Raw genomic sequence first — 15,584 nt, forward strand, 5'->3', positions numbered from 1 at the left:
CATTGTGGGAAGGAGATGTTAGAAGAACTTGAAGCAATTTCAGATTTCTGGGTCAGGAACCTCAGGTGGAGTAGGTCATTTCTGCTCCTAAGGGTCTGACTCTGAAGTCTGACTAGCCATCAGCTGTAACTACTTGTTACCATAGTTTTTAAAAGGCAAGGAACTGGCCTGCTGTATCTTCATTCTTTCCACTTCCTCATTTAGTACAGAGATTGGATGCCTTAATCAAATGCAAATTATCAGGTTCACAATCAACAGTTACCAGTAAAATGCTTTTACTCATCTTTCACAAAAGAGGTCAGATAAAGTAACCTAATGCAGAGGTTTTCCAGCTGTGAAATGGGAGCTCTGGCAGTCTATTGCCTATTTTTAAGAATTGTGCAAAATGTAACTAAAAAATTCAAGTCATTTGTGAGTAGACTTAAATTTGCTATATAGCCATCTTTTCCACTGGAAACGTTTTGGGAGCTCCTGAACTCAAAAAGGCTGAAAATCACTGCTTTTATGATTCCTGCTGTCTTAAAAAGCTACTGATCTGTTTTTAAAGAGTTTTATGAATCATTTTCAAAAATGAGCCTTAAAAAACATTCTAATCTAAGTGGACTCCTGGTCAGATGCAGTCAAGGACAAAAGACCAGGCTGTAACTTCCACCGTTCTTTTTTTCACAGCAAGAGGACCTTATCATATCAAATGGCATCCATTAACCCCAGGAAAAACAGGATGTAAATTAGGTTTTTCTGAAGAATAAGCTTTGAAGCACAGATTCCAAAATGAAGGATGACAAATAAGCTTCTTCCAGGATTTCCTCTGCTCCTGGGTGTGCGCATGTGTACTATTAGTATTATCAACAGCACTGTTTATCAGTGGTCCATGTCTAGTCTTTGATTACAGCTGGAAATAATTAGAATTGCCACATCAATCCTTCACTGATTTCAGTTATTTTGAGGTTTTGTACTTCAGTAACTGGCGACTGAGAAGCATGGCTCCACCAAACACTGAATGAGGGCAGGAATGTTTCCCACTGTGCCATGTCCTTCTCATAACATGGCATAACTTTGTCCATTCTAGGTAGCAACCAAGTATGAAGTGAGCGTGTATGCCCTGAAGGACTCTCTGACCAGCCGACCAGCCCAGGGGGTGGTCACCACTCTTGAAAGTAAGTAGTGATCCTCCACAAATGATCAGTTAGTATTGTGCTGAGTACAGAGGCAGAGATCTTACCATCTCAAGAGCGGGGCTCTCTACAAAGCTCCGGTAAAGGCCTTCACAAATGCTTAGCTGCTGAGATTCACAATCTGTCAAATCTGGCAGCAGACCTTTCCCTTCTGGTGCAGATGTTAGTCCTCCTCGCAGAGCCCGTGTGACAGATGCCACCGAGACAACCATCACCATTACCTGGAGAACCAAGACCGAGACCATCACTGGCTTCCAAGTTGATGCTGTCCCAGCAAGTGGCCAGAACCCCATTCAAAGGACTATCAGCCCTGAAGTTAGGAGTTACACTATCACTGGTAAGTGAGGTGCTTCTGCAGGTACAGGGGCTTCCAGGGTCATACTGGCAGGTACACTGGGTTCTTGTTTTGCAGTTGAATTTCCTTGGTGAGAAATACTGTAGGAACAGATAGTGGGAAAAAAATAATCTGAGTCATAAAGAGTAGTATCCAAGAAGTTGTTGAAAGATATTCTGGTGCCCCTTTTAGATGGCTTCCTCAGATTAGCTAACATTTATGTTTCAACTTCATTTTAGGCTTGCAACCTGGCACTGACTACAAGATCTACCTTTACACTCTGAATGAGAATGCGCGCAGTTCCCCGGTAGTGATTGATGCCTCCACCGGTAATGATCTTGTCTGACTTTATTGTGTGTTAGCATGAGCAGAAATTTCATACGGTCAGGTGAAAGTTGTCTATGTCTGATCACATGTAATACTTACTATGACTTACAGTAATATGTTTTACTCAAGTTGAGAACGGTGTCAGAAGATGCAGGCCGGGTGAAGAATATGCTTGCCTTTACTGCATTTGACTTTTTTCCTTTTGTTTTCACCTAGCTATTGATGCTCCCTCTAACCTGCGCTTCCTTACAACCACAAGCAACTCCCTCTTGGCTACCTGGCAGCCTCCACGAGCCAAGATCACAGGTTACATCATCAGATATGAGAAACCTGGCTCACCAGCCAAGGAGGTTCTGCCTCGTCCCCGGCCTGGCACCACCGAGGCTACTATTACTGGTACCTGTCTCATCTTGTTTGGGAACTCTTCACCTGAAACACTTAAATTTGAAGAGAGAGGGAGAAGGCCTAGTTATAAAATGTGTTGATGGTCAGCTAAGAGAAAGACAAAGTTTTGTTCCTTTAGTGACAGATAGTGGTTTTATAAGCACATCTGTCCTACAAACACAATGCACTTCTCTGGTCAGATCAGCCATCAGATTTGAATAATCCACAGATGTGTTGGCAGTGGAAACAAACAACTGTCATCCATTCAAGGAAAAAAGCCCATGACTGGCCCCCCATCAGTCACACGTTCTGAAGATTCATTATGTTTTGTATCTGCTGCGTCCATGATCCCAGCTGACATGGTCAGATTTGAAACTTGCTCTGAGGAGCAGGAGACTGGACTCAGACTTGTACTGTCCTGAAAACTTCAGATTTAAAATGCACATATGCATACTGTAGCTGTACCCATCTCTCGTTCTGCCTTAGATCCCACACATAATCATAAAAGAACAGCAACCCTTAAATTTAAGATTGCTCTGTGTCCTTCCTCACTCCCTAGGTTTGGAACCTGGAACTGAATATATCATCTACATCATTGCTGTGAAGAACAATCAAAAGAGTGAACCACTGATTGGCAGAAAAAGGACAGGTAAAACAAAGCTCTGGATTGTTGTGTGCCAATAGGAGATTATGTCTTCCACTTGGGGAATATAATCTCAGGACTGAAATAATAATGTTATTTAAAATATCCTGTTCACACCACTCAGCCGCACCTTTTTTATGAGTCAAATAGGCTTTGTAAGGAAATTTTCCTTTCTAGGATGGAAGAGGTAAGATTCTGAAGTTACATTAATCACGTTTAGCTGTGTTTGAACTCTAAGAACAGAACAACATGCTTAGTGCTTGATTCTTGCGTGGGTACCTAATTGATAATTAAATCAGGGTTAACACTCTCATTTCCATCTAGCACATGATGGCATCAAAGGCAAAATCCGTTAATGTGTTGCCCAGTGCATTTCTCTTTACACTCTCCACAGTGTGAGAATGAGATACCTGTAGCAAGCAAAATATCAGCTGTATATCCAAATGTGATCAAGGAACTAGTTTCTTACTCCACACCAGTGATTTTTCTTAAACTGATAACCTGTGAATATCTCTTGTAATCATTTCTTCTTCTCAATTTGAGCAGTGGTGGCTTCTTTGGGTTGCAGTGTTCAAAACTGTTGCTCAGCTGTATGAAAATTTCATACCAACACACTTCTTACGCCTATGTATGAAAGACAGACATATATTTATATAGTATATAAATATATATCTATATATTTATATACTATTTATATAGTATATAAATATATAGATAGAAATGACCCTCACAAACACAATGAGGTCATAAAAAGTGTGTTGCGTCGTGGGATGATTGCTAATCTTTGATGCTTGGAGTGGTGTACAGCAGCCACTCTAGCTGTTTAATATACCACTGTTAATTTGCCATGCTTTGCTTTTGGCTTCTACCCTTTCTTTGGCTAGATGAGCTTCCCACATTGATTACCGGACCACACCCCAACCAACGCGACATTCTTGATGTACCTTCCATTGACGAGGGGACCCCTTACCTCACAAACAATAGGTATGACAATGGAAACGGTATCCAACTTCCAGGCACCTCTGGGCACCCGCAGACAATAGGACACCAGGGTCAACAAGTCTTCTTTGAAGAGCATGGCTACAGGCGGCCTGTACCCACTACAGCAACTCCTCTGAGGCCGGGATCCAGACGGCAGCCACCAAACGTAGATGAAGCGATTGAAATCCCTGGGTACCAAGTGCCTATCATAGTTGAACCTTCCTACCCTCACTCCCGCGGGCCCAGGCGCAACGACAGCGTGGGTCAAGAAGCTCTTTCTCAGACAACCATCTCGTGGAGGCCATTGCTGGAGAGCTCTGAATACATCATCTCATGTCAGCCAGTAAGCCAGGATGAAGATACTCTGCAGGTAACGGAATGTCTTGGCACAGGAACGGCATGAGCCTCACTTGTGGTGGCAGATGTCTCCCGGGAGTCCAGCCCTCTACTGTGTTAAGGGGGTGACAGTTGGGGTTGGCTTAAAGGGCATTGATGTGTAGCTGAGAGCAGGATGAAGGTTCCCTCCTCTCCTTCATGGAGAAAGCTACAGGATAAAACTACTAAACCAGAAAGCCCTTGAAATGCTGTCAGTATCAACCAGGGAAGGGGGTAGTCAGGGAGATGACTGGGAGTTTCAGATACTCAGGTTCTACTTCTTCAAGCCAAAGACTCCCTTAGCCCTTCTTCTTTGTCTCCCTTGGTTTCTGTTTCCCTGAAATGGCAGTAATAACATATCCTTCATGAACCGTAGCCCAGAGTAGTCAAGTTTAACTTGGTATTCTATGAAGTTCTCAGAATGTCTAAGGGCAATGGGCTGGTGCTAGTATGGTATAGAGCATCAAAGGCAACCTAAATGCCCCGTCTTTCCTATGAGTGGGGTGACACCTAAGGAGTAATCATTCTTCCCTTTCTGGTGACTTGGCATTGCCTCTTGCTGCAGTTCAGGGTTCCTGGCACTTCCTCCAGTGCTACGCTCACTGGTCTTACAAGAGGGGCCACCTACAACATCATAGTGGAAGCCCTGAAAGATCACCGGAGACAAAAGGTGCTGGAGGAGGTGGTCACAGTTGGCAATACTGGTAAGTAAAAGCTTTTTATGGAGTTGAGGTGAACCTGTGCTCTCCCTGCCTCATTTCCCTTACTCAAGGCAACCTGCCTGGTACCCAAGGCTTGAGAACAGTTCAGAAAGGAAACTTCTCCTGGTAAAGAGAGTTCGTAGCAGGACATGAGGACAAGCAGTTTGTGAGACCCACTGGTTTGGGATGACTGACACACTGACAGTGTGACTAAAGCTATTCTGATCTGTTGTCTAATCATGAAGAATGTGCTTTGAGGCTCCATATGCTCCTCTAGGGTCAGTGCCCAAGGGCGAGCAAGAGATCTGGTATTTGCTGCTCTCAGAGGAAGTTGGGGATCACAGGTTCCTGCCCAGCAGTGAAGATCTGCTGTCACAAAAACACATCATGCTCATGGGAAGGTGCTGGTGGCCAGCGTAACTGCTCTGTCAGTCATTTGCCACTGCTGCTGTGTTTGTTGTCCAGCAGCACCGCTAGACCATCCCAAAGGTCTGACCGCAGGGCAGGCTGCCTGCAGAGATGCTGATGAAGCACAAACAGGCAGCACTTAGAAGCCATGTGAGCAACCACAAGTACTTGTGGTCCGAGGCACTTGCCACAGCTGGAAAGCCCAGAGCCCACACACACCCTGTGGGACTTGAGCTTTGCTTTTACCGGCACAGGGGTCTGGTCAACGGCTCTTTTGCTCCCTCCATCTCCTCCTGTGTGTATTTTGAGGTCAAAATGAAGAGGAGGATAGGATGGGAAAAGAAATGAAGAGTTAAGGATTTAATTTGTCTACCCATTAAGCCTCTCCATGAAGCCTCCTACTGCCCTGGGAAATAAGGCTGTTTCTGCCCTTCCAGCACCCCAGTTTTCTGTCACAGATGGAACTAAGAGCATTAACTCTTGACCCTATTTATCACACACTGAACTGGTGGTTGTAAAACACCCACCTTCCAGTCATGGCACACACCTAAGGTGGAAATCAGTCTGTCCAGCATCATGGTCTGGTCCCCTTCTGCCATTCCCCTGCCAGGAGCTAGAATCTGAAGTGCCCCAAAAAAGTGCCCATGCAGCTACCAGCCTCCTGCCATTCCCCAGCATCACGCAGCATGTCTCTCAAAACCAGGCTAAGTCAGGTTGTTGCTCTCCAGCAGAAAATGCAAAACCTCACACTTGCTTGAAACTTGACAAATCAAAATGAAAATAGCCATCATGTCAGGCCTTTTTTTATCATTCCACTGCTCTGACACATGCAAATGGAAAATAAATCACAGGGAGTCTGGACTGCTGACAGAACCATGAAGTATATGCCCATGGGGTAGCTCCATTTACTGCCATGATATTGTGAGGAAAAAGAACACCTCGTATATTCAGTGAAAAACATTCTCTTTCAGAAGTTCCTATTGCTGTGTGTGACGCCCGTTTCTTCTCTTTTTGTTCCAGTGTCTGAAGGACTGAACCAGCCAGCAGACGACACCTGCTTTGATACTTACACTGGCTCCTTCTATTCCATTGGCGAGGAATGGGAGCGGTTATCTGAAACTGGCTTTAAGCTCTGGTGTCAGTGTTTAGGCTTTGGCAGTGGTCATTTCAGATGCGATTCTTCTAGTGAGTAGCTTGCTTTTGCCCATCCCTGTCTCCGAGCTCCCTGAGCACTACTGGCATGTTTGACAGAACCAGCCTGGTCCAAACATGATGCAAATGAATGCAGGCTCTTAAGTTTTTAAAACAAAGTGGTGTTTTGCATCATGAGAAATGATGGAAAACTTTGGTTACTTTGGAGCTGTGCAGCTTATCTGGTATTGCCATTCACTGCATCAGCAACAACCAATATTGTATTGATAAGTACTGGCTTTTTCACTAAAGTTAAATGTTAGATAGGCAAGATGCCTAAGTAACAGCATCTGAGTAGCCATTTAAGATGACAGCTTTGAGTATTAAATTATGGTTGACTTTTCATCTAGTTACATACATCGCTGCATTGGGCTGGACAGAACTCGTGTGGATTTCAGTGGGTATTACAGCAAGTACAAGGTCTGTTCTGCATTGCAGAGAGTGTTTGCAAAGCATCTTGCAGAACTAGCTTTCTAATTTTGTCAGCTGCTTTTTTTGAAGCTCTGTCAAGCAGGTGACACCTCCACCAGGGCACTAAGTTTTATTCTTTGCAGGAGTGTGGTTTATGTGGAAGAATATCAAACTTCATGTAAGGGAATGGACCAAAAGTCTGTGATTGAGTGGTTTAACCCAACACATATCCAACTAATTTAAATCATGCTTTTAAATTGTGGACTAGCTGAGCAAAGAGGGTATTTCTGCAATTTGCATAGACTCAGAGGAGTGACTGCAGGGAAGACACTTCTTTTACAGGATTAATACTTATATTTCATCATTTAATACACATGGTTACCCATTGTGTTTTTCAGTCTCCATGATACAGTTTTACTGGGGATTTGCTCAAAAAAGTGCATTTAAAATATTTTTCTTTCCCTTCTTACCCCATGTCTATCAAATTCCCTTTAATTTCTCTTCCTCTCCTATTAGCCAAGCCTCACCACTCTTTGTTACATACTACTTACACTTTTCCTAAGAGCCTCTAGCCCTTTCCTAGAGCTGTAACAGTCCTCAGCAATTAAAAGCTGCAGGAGCTGAACCCACTTTCCATCAGGAGCCCATTTCCTCCTTGGGATTTCCATAAGCTGAAAAGATTCTTTCTCCCACCCCTCTGTTAGTTCCTGAGACAACCCCAAGCTGTTCTCCTCCCGCTGTATCACTGCAGTATGGGGGGGTAACTCCTGCTTCTCTTGTTCCTCTGCCTGCTCCAGAGTGGTGCCACGATAACGGTGTAAACTACAAGATCGGGGAGAAGTGGGACCGGCAGGGCGAGAATGGCCAGATGATGAGCTGCACCTGCCTTGGAAATGGAAAAGGAGAATTCAAGTGTGAACCTCGTAAGTGTTAATTTAATTGAGCTCCCATTCCAGAAGTTGCAGCATCTCTGAGCTGTTCCCATTAAGGCCATGCCATGGGGGCAAGAGAAGTATCAGTGTGTCCGATGCAGGTTTTGGAGACTGAACTGATGACAGATTGAATCTGTTCTCACAAGAGCTGAAGGCATAAAACTCACATTCCTGAGCTTAAAAAGAAGAAAACCCTTTCATTAGCTAAGGTCACAGCAAACTCAGCATCTATCTGCCTTTGGCCCTGGAGCCACACATGAGGGACATGTCACTGCACTAAGTGGTGCAGATCACCCTAATCAGTAACAGGACTTTTCTGCAGGGCTTGTTGCCTCGAGATCCTCTAGTCTCCACACTATGAATTAAACTGCATTGCTCTTGTCAGGCAAATACCCTCATGCTCTAGTTTGAAGCTGGAGAGCTATAAAACTGACTGATGTTCCCCCTGCCAGTCCATGAGCCTTCGGTCAAACAGAGAGAGTGCACTGGCCGGAGGCTCTGAGCAGTTCTGATCGCCAAGCTGCTCTGAGAAGGCTTAAAGCCAGGCACAGGCCCTGCAACTGAGCTCTGCCTGTCCCTCCACAGATGAGACCACGTGCTACGATGATGGGAAGATGTACCAAGTTGGAGAGCAGTGGCAGAAGGAATACTTTGGGGCCATCTGTTCCTGCACTTGCTACGGGGGGCAGCAGGTAAGCAGGAGGGATGTGGCACACAGGGATGGGGGAGAGGAGGCTGTGCTGGAGCGTGGTCCTAAGGCTCTGGGGTTTCAGGGCAGATGGTGTACGAGAGCTTAAGTACTGGCATCGGGGCCTGTGTCATGTAAAAGGGGAGCAACCTCCCCGGTGTTGGTGGAGCTATAGCCACATGTAGGAATGCTCTGACCAGCGTGCACACCTATTGTTTCTCTAGGGCTGGCGTTGTGACAACTGCCGCAGACCCAGTGTGGAGGTGGCCCCTGAAGGCTCTGCTGGCCATACCTACACACAGTTTACACAGAGGTACCACCAGGCCACAAACACCGTGAGTACACTTTTCTTCTCTGCCCTCCCTTACTGCGAGTCTGGTCTGTGGCACAGAGCTGCGGGGTCTGTAGAGGGCTCGAGGGGTGAGAGCGGCGTGGCAGCTTTCTGCCCGCTCAGAGGCGCCACGTGATGGCCGCTGGCCCAGCAAAGCACTGCTCTGCGTAGCACAGAACGCACGCTCGAGCTCCCACTTCCACACACAGTGTTCAGCACCACGCTCACGTCAGCGGGATGTCTCGTTTCCTCGGGCTGGGCCACGCCTGCATGCTCTGGCTGAGGCGGTAGTGCATGGAGTGATTTCCTTGTCTTCACTGACTGCTGTACACCACCTGTGTGCTTTGTGCTGAGAAAGCTGAATATCTATGTGGCCTGGCAACAACTCTCAGCCCAAACCACACCACAGACATGTCCGTCCTTGCAGGACAGAGCGCTAACTGATTTCCTTCCCTCCCGACAGAACGTCAACTGCCCAATTGAGTGTTTCATGCCCCTAGATGTACAGGCAGACACACAACATCCACGGGGAAAGTAACATCCAGCAAGACTTCTTGCGGCCATGGCAACAGACAAACCAAAGTATAAATACCTATCTGCCACCATTACCATCCAAACTGGAGTGATGCTAGCAAAACTGCATCTTTTGAGAATGGCCCTCTGCTCTGGAGCCATTTTCCCAGCTTAAGCTCAACTCACGGCTTCTCCAAGCGCCACTCTTGGAGTGTTTCAGACTTTTCTCATGATTGATAGTGATTGTTTTGGTTTTGGTCAAAGTGTTGAATACCAGTCAGTATTTTCAAATTTAAAGAAAAAAAAAGTGGGGAGATGCCGAATCACAAATTGGTGGGGGATCAAAATACTAAGGGGGTGGTAGGGTGTAGAAATTAAAGGTTCCCATGCTATGCAAAGAACATTTGAGTACAACATTACTGAAGTTTAGCAATAGGAAAGTCCACCAAACACTTCTGCTTTCACATAAGCGTGCAGCCAGCAATAAGATAGGAACAGCAAATCCAATCACTGTGATATTTAAAATATGCACAGTCCTAATTCTTTCTCCATGATCCTAGTATTTTTCTAGCTGTATCTTTATATCTCATACTGTTATTTATCAGTTTTGCTCCCCTGACCTTCAAGTGTTTTTATATGGGAATAAAATGTATTGAAGACACTTAGTATGCAGTTGACAAAGAGGAATTTGGTGTAATTATGATCAGTGATTATTTTTATACTGTAAGTGCCAAAGCTTTACTACTGTGGAAAAGAAAAAAACAACTCTTTTAATAAAAAGATATACAAACCAGACATGTAGTTTAAGTGATTCTCTTTGCTACCATGGAATCTAGGATGAAGATTATTATTCTGAGCTGGAGTAACATTGCCTTGAAACAAGATGGAACAAACATCTCAATCAAGCGTGAAGTAAACCTCAAGAGAATCTTTGTAGAGCAGTTTGTTAATTAAAGACTTCCAGCTGCACCCCCTGCCCCGGCAGCTCGCAGAGCCACTCTGAGTATGTATGCCACGCTGCAGGAGGCAGAGGCTTGCTTGGTGGGAATAGGTGGAAGAGAAAGTGGGGGGAGGGAAGGGAAAATAGTCCTTGCTTTAGACATGAACTGAGGTAAAGAGATGGGCCTCGATCCAGCCAGACTCTTAGATACATAGACTCAAATATGCTTTCAGTCTTTGCGCTGCCAAAATTAGTGAAAGTTGGATGTGTCCAAAGCTGGGCTGTAGTTGGGTGCAGTGCCCGCCTCTGCGGGCCCAGAGGAGTGCTGGGTCTCTGAGCCTCTGCTCCAGGCCTTGTCCCAGGGCAGAGCACACTCACCCTTCTGCCAGGGAGGGTGACTTACCTGTGACCACTAAAGCGTTAGCAGAGGGGCGATCGCACCCTTCCTTCAACTCCAAGCTATTCCATCTCCCTTTGCACTGTGGTAAATTCAACTAGCAGAATCCAGAACCGAGGCTGTTCAGGTACTGGTGCGTACACCCTCAGGCACGGCTGCAGCAGCAGCACAGAAATCCTTCCCTTGCCTCTTCAGAAAGTCTTGAGCAACAACAGGGACAGAGAAGCACCTGGGCCTGTGGCCCTGTGTTACAGGCAAAGACCACTTTCAGGCCTGCTGTGCTTCTGCCTTGCAGGATAGGGAGGGAGGTAAATTCTTCTCAAAACAAAGCCAGTCTTGATTACAATGAACAAAGTCAGCAACAAGTGCCTTTTGCTTGCGCTACTACCGCTGCAAAAACCTGTACAGCATTTGCAAAGGCAGAACATGAGAGCTTCTGTCATGGCTCCTCAGGCCGCCTTCCTCTCGGCTACAAAAGCACTGTATTACTTAAGTCAATGGATTTCCCTGAATAAAGTATAGCATGAAAATAGAAGCTGGCTTCTTGACATGAAAAACACACATGGCAGTCATTTTCACAGGTTGCTATCTGTAGAGCAAACAAAACATTTGCAAATAGTGAAATGATTGCAGTAGAAATCAGTTCTATCCCACTAATGTTAAAAAGCGAGATGAGTTTCTAAAATACGTGAGAACTAAAAATGGCATAGACGGAGGCATAGAAGAATACTTCCCTGTTACGCTAGATTTCTATTAATTTGTCTTTCCCAAGTGAGGTTATATATTTTGGACCAGAGACCAGTCACAAAGATCCCACCTTAGTCACTTTGCTGCTAAGTAATTCACTTTGCAGACACAGAGGGATGGCCCAGCTGAAGGGCAGTCACAGTCCATCCACTCCCCTCACTCTAATGTCACATCACTTGCAACAGTGACAAACACCTCCCCCTCCCCGAAGTCAGCATTATGAGATAAAATGATTTAAACACTGCATTTGCCTAAACTCCCTGCAGAGGTTTGTCCATGCCTTAAGGCAATGCTGACAATTTCTGTTTAACATTAACTAGTGTAGTGCTGGGTGTGTTGTCATTCAACCAAAGCTTTTATTTCCAGTTAGTTACATCTGAAAACCACTAGCAGAGCACTGAACAGGCAGTAGAAACTTGTGAGATCCAAGATATCAACTGCACATCCTTCCTCTTAGAAACAATCAGCAACAAAAGGAGCCAATGCTTTTGAAGGTTCAGCCATGCAGTTTATATAGTGGTAACAGAACAGCAGCTGGACCTTAAAACATAGGCTCGATTTATACCCGTGGTCTGCTTGACCACTAAGATCAGCTAATACTGTTCAACCCGTTACCTTCACAGCAGGGGCAGCTGCAGGGTGGGGATGAAGGGAGCACCTGCCTCTGTTAGCAGGGAGCTTTCAGGCTTACAGCATTTACAGCTAAACCAACCCAGGGGCAGTTAATCCCTCGGTTTTTCTTTTCCAAAAGTGGAGGCGCATCTCCACATGGTTTGTCTTCTCCGCTAACAGAGCTTCAGTTAGAGCATAGAAACAAACAGAGTCAGGACTCTCCACTGCAGGGAGGAGCCCCTTGGTGGCTGAAGGAAAAGAAAGGGGGGAAAAGTCAAGAAAGGGGGGAAAAGTCAAGAAAGGGGGGAAAAGTCAAGAAAGGGGGGAAAAGTCAAGAAAGGGGGGAAAAGTCAAGAAAGGGGGGAAAAGTCAAGAAAGGGGGGAAAAGTCAAGAAAGGGGGGAAAAGTCAAGAAAGGGGGGAAAAGTCAAGAAAGGGGGGAAAAGTCAAGAAAGGGGGGAAAAGTCAAGAAAGGGGGGAAAAGTCAAGAAAGGGGGGAAAAGTCAAGAAAGGGGGGAAAAGTCAAGAAAGGGGGGAAAAGTCAAGAAAGGGGGGAAAAGTCAAGAAAGGGGGAAAAAAGAAAGAAAGGGGAAAAAAGAAAGGGGAAAAAAGAAAGGGGAAAAAAGAAAGGGGAAAAAAGAAAGGGGAAAAAAGAAAGAAAGGGGAAAAAAGAAAGAAAGGGGAAAAAAGAAAGAAAGGGGAAAAAAGAAAGAAAGGGGAAAAAGAAAGAAAGGGGAAAAAGGAAAGAAAGGGGAAAAAAGAAAGAAAGGGGAAAAAAGAAAGAAAGGGGAAAAAAGAAAGGGGAAAAAAGAATCCTCTGCTACTGATTGCAAAAGCTGAAAATGATTCCTTCCTGCTCTCACTTCCACATTTTTGGGAGCTGCTGTTCTTGCCAGCATGGGACCTGCCAGGCCACAGCACCTTATGGTGATGGTGCAAACCAGAGCCTGTCAGCAGCCTCCTCTTCAAAACACATCAATGGAGGGGAACAGACCTCCCCCCCGCAAGGAGAGACGTGCCCTTTCCAATAGGAAACAGATCCTAAGCAGAGCTACGCAGTTTGCTTTTAATCACTGCAAATATCAAAGGGAGAAGTCCTTCATTGAGCTAGCAGAGCAGCGTACCTCATGAGGAACTGTTACGGACCAACACAGCCCTGTCAACAGCTGACTGGTTGTTCCGGGGGAAGGCTCATCACCCCCATTGTCAGCAGGGATTTGCTACCAGCAGGGACTGGACCCTCTTTTGGGCATCTTTCAGCAGCTTAAAACCTGAGCTGAGCTCACAGAGCAGTGGCTGGAGCCTGTAGGCTGGGGGGAAACCTCATCGCCCTGTACAACTCCCTGAAAGGAGGGTGCAGAGAGGGGGGGATGAGTCTCTTGACCCAAGGAATAAGTGATAGGACAAGAGGAAATGGCCTCAAGCTGCACCAGGGCAGGGTCAGACTGGCTCTTAGGAAGCATTTCTTCCCAGAAGGGGTTGTTGGGCGTTGGAATGGGCTGCCCAGGGCAGGGGGGGAGTCCCCATCCCTGGAGGGGTTGAAGAGTCGGGTTGACCCAGCGCTGAGGGATCTGGTGGAGTTGGGAACGGTCAGTGTGAGGTTCATGGTTGGACTGGAGGAGCTTCAAGGGCTTTTCCAACCATGATGATTCTGTGAAACTGTGAGCACAGCCCAGATGAAAGCCATCCCAAAGGGCATAGGGCATTCCTGCGAGGTCACCTCACACTTGGAACCAGAAGCAGAGTGTTTTTTTGTCAGACAAGCAAGGCAGGGTAGTCAAAGACCCTTGCTGGGGCCACAGAACATTTCAATGCAGCCCAATTCAACGTGACTCCTGTATGTCCTTTCACCTTACCCCAGGCACAGCAGGAGGCAAAAGCATCCCTCTACAGATGCTGTGAGACCTTGTGTACATAAAGAATTGAAGCAGGAGATGCTACCTTAGTTACACATTTACTAACATCGGATGCAGGAATCTCACCTGGAAGATCAGGACCTATTAACTTCCATCAGTAGATTAAACAGGGCCCCAAGGACAGCAAACAAAGGGTAAATAATGAGGACTTTGTGAGAACAGGAGAAGTCAGGTGCTTCTTACCAGGCTCTACTGTAGCCAACACTTTAGAAGGTGCAGGTAAAGAACAAAGAACAGGCTAACAGCTTCCCAAGAGAAGCTCACAGCATTGTATGTACCAGCTACAGCAAAGCAGCATGACAGAAAGGATGTAAGGAATAGAAAAAACAGTGGGAGAAAGAGTCCAAAACACAACTTTTAAAGTATAAACTAATAAAACCAGGGAAGACTCCAAATGCTGACAATCCATGGGAAGCAACAGCACAGAAAGCACACCAAAGGGTCAGGGCTGGGGTTAGCACAGCCCACAGGCACACCATTGAGCAATTTGTACTTTGGACTACTGTTCTTAATCTGGGCCCAAACAGTAGAATCCCCTCCAGCCTGTCCTGCCTAATCCAGCTGTAGAAGAGAAGCCATGGACATAATTCACCATAGAGATCAAAAAAGAAAAAATATTCGACATTAGAGTTCAGAAAATGAAAAAAAGTATCCATGTGAGAATTCAGAAAAGAGGAGCCTGCTCCCTTCCAGGCCAGAGCAAGGGCAGTGCGGGGCACACAGCATTCCTGCTGTGCCCTAGGACACAAGAAGGGCAAGGGGGGCAGATGGAATGAGTGTGAAAGGAAAACCAGCGTGTGGATTATGGTATCCAAAGTGACTGGGCTCCCCCAGGAAGTATCGTTGCCTTGCTGGGTTCGAACCAGTCTGGATCAAACAGGCAGTCACGTAAAATAAAACGTGCCCCCAGTCATGGCAGGTCAGCAGCAGTGCGAGGAACACAACCCCAATTCCCCCTCTTCTAGGTCTGTCCTACCTGCGCACACCTGCTACTGCTGGAGCAAAGGGAACACATGCAGGCTCTCTGCTCTGTACCAGCAGAGATCAGAGCCGCGACAGAAGTGTTTATTGAAAAACTGTAGACTGTTCCTTGCCAAAACTGAACCGATTTTATAAAATGGAACAAAAAAAAAAAATCCCTTTGAAACAGTCACAGTGATTGCCAGCAAAACCACGTCTGGGCTGTTACTTTTATTCATCTCACTGTGCTCCAGATTTTCACTTTGTTTTTCTAATCAGAGTTCAAATCTGCTTAATGCAAATTGCACACAGTGGAGAAGGGAAGTGGCTCCAGGCAAGATGCTTCCCAGATGCCTGCCTATGAACTCGGAGCTGAACTCCCGGGTAGGAGAACAAGCCTGTCAAACTGGCAGCAATGATCCTTTTACCTTGGAGGAAGCAACCTGACACTACCTCTCAGCCCAGAGCGCTGGATTCAGAGTGCCCACCCCGAGCCTGCCTTGCACAAAGGACCCGCTACCCCCACCCCACAGGGCAGGACAGTAATGGATTAGAAGCGCCCTGGAGAAAACTACCAGCAGCTCATTTCAGTTTAAAACACAGATTTTTATCAGTTCGT

The 15,584-nt window shown here is 46.0% G+C and overlaps 1 protein-coding gene across 5 annotated transcripts in view; it reads left to right on the forward strand.

Moving 5' to 3' along the window:
* The window catches only part of FN1 (fibronectin 1), a 55,213-nt gene extending 43,979 nt beyond the window's left edge, over window positions 1-11,234 (forward strand). For 4 of the 5 annotated variants that reach the window (XM_074910309.1, XM_074910311.1, XM_074910312.1 and 1 more), the window contains 12 exons: window positions 1,070-1,157; window positions 1,336-1,512; window positions 1,749-1,838; window positions 2,053-2,232; window positions 2,780-2,869; window positions 3,748-4,214; window positions 4,785-4,923; window positions 6,349-6,513; window positions 7,728-7,853; window positions 8,448-8,554; window positions 8,775-8,885; window positions 9,345-10,189. In XM_074910309.1, coding sequence (XP_074766410.1) covers window positions 1,070-1,157; window positions 1,336-1,512; window positions 1,749-1,838; window positions 2,053-2,232; window positions 2,780-2,869; window positions 3,748-4,214; window positions 4,785-4,923; window positions 6,349-6,513; window positions 7,728-7,853; window positions 8,448-8,554; window positions 8,775-8,885; window positions 9,345-9,419 — 1,815 coding nt within the window. In that variant the 3' untranslated portion in view covers window positions 9,420-10,189. Of the gene's footprint in view, window positions 1-1,069; window positions 1,158-1,335; window positions 1,513-1,748; window positions 1,839-2,052; window positions 2,233-2,779; window positions 2,870-3,747; window positions 4,215-4,784; window positions 4,924-6,348; window positions 6,514-7,727; window positions 7,854-8,447; window positions 8,555-8,774; window positions 8,886-9,344; window positions 10,190-10,230 lie in introns of those variants that run through there. The other variant, XM_074910310.1, reaches the window with a different exon arrangement.
* The last annotated feature ends 4,350 nt before the right edge of the window (window positions 11,235-15,584 follow it).

Source organism: Athene noctua, chromosome 7 (genome assembly GCF_965140245.1).
Source record: "Athene noctua chromosome 7, bAthNoc1.hap1.1, whole genome shotgun sequence".
Classification (NCBI taxonomy): domain Eukaryota; kingdom Metazoa; phylum Chordata; class Aves; order Strigiformes; family Strigidae; genus Athene; species Athene noctua.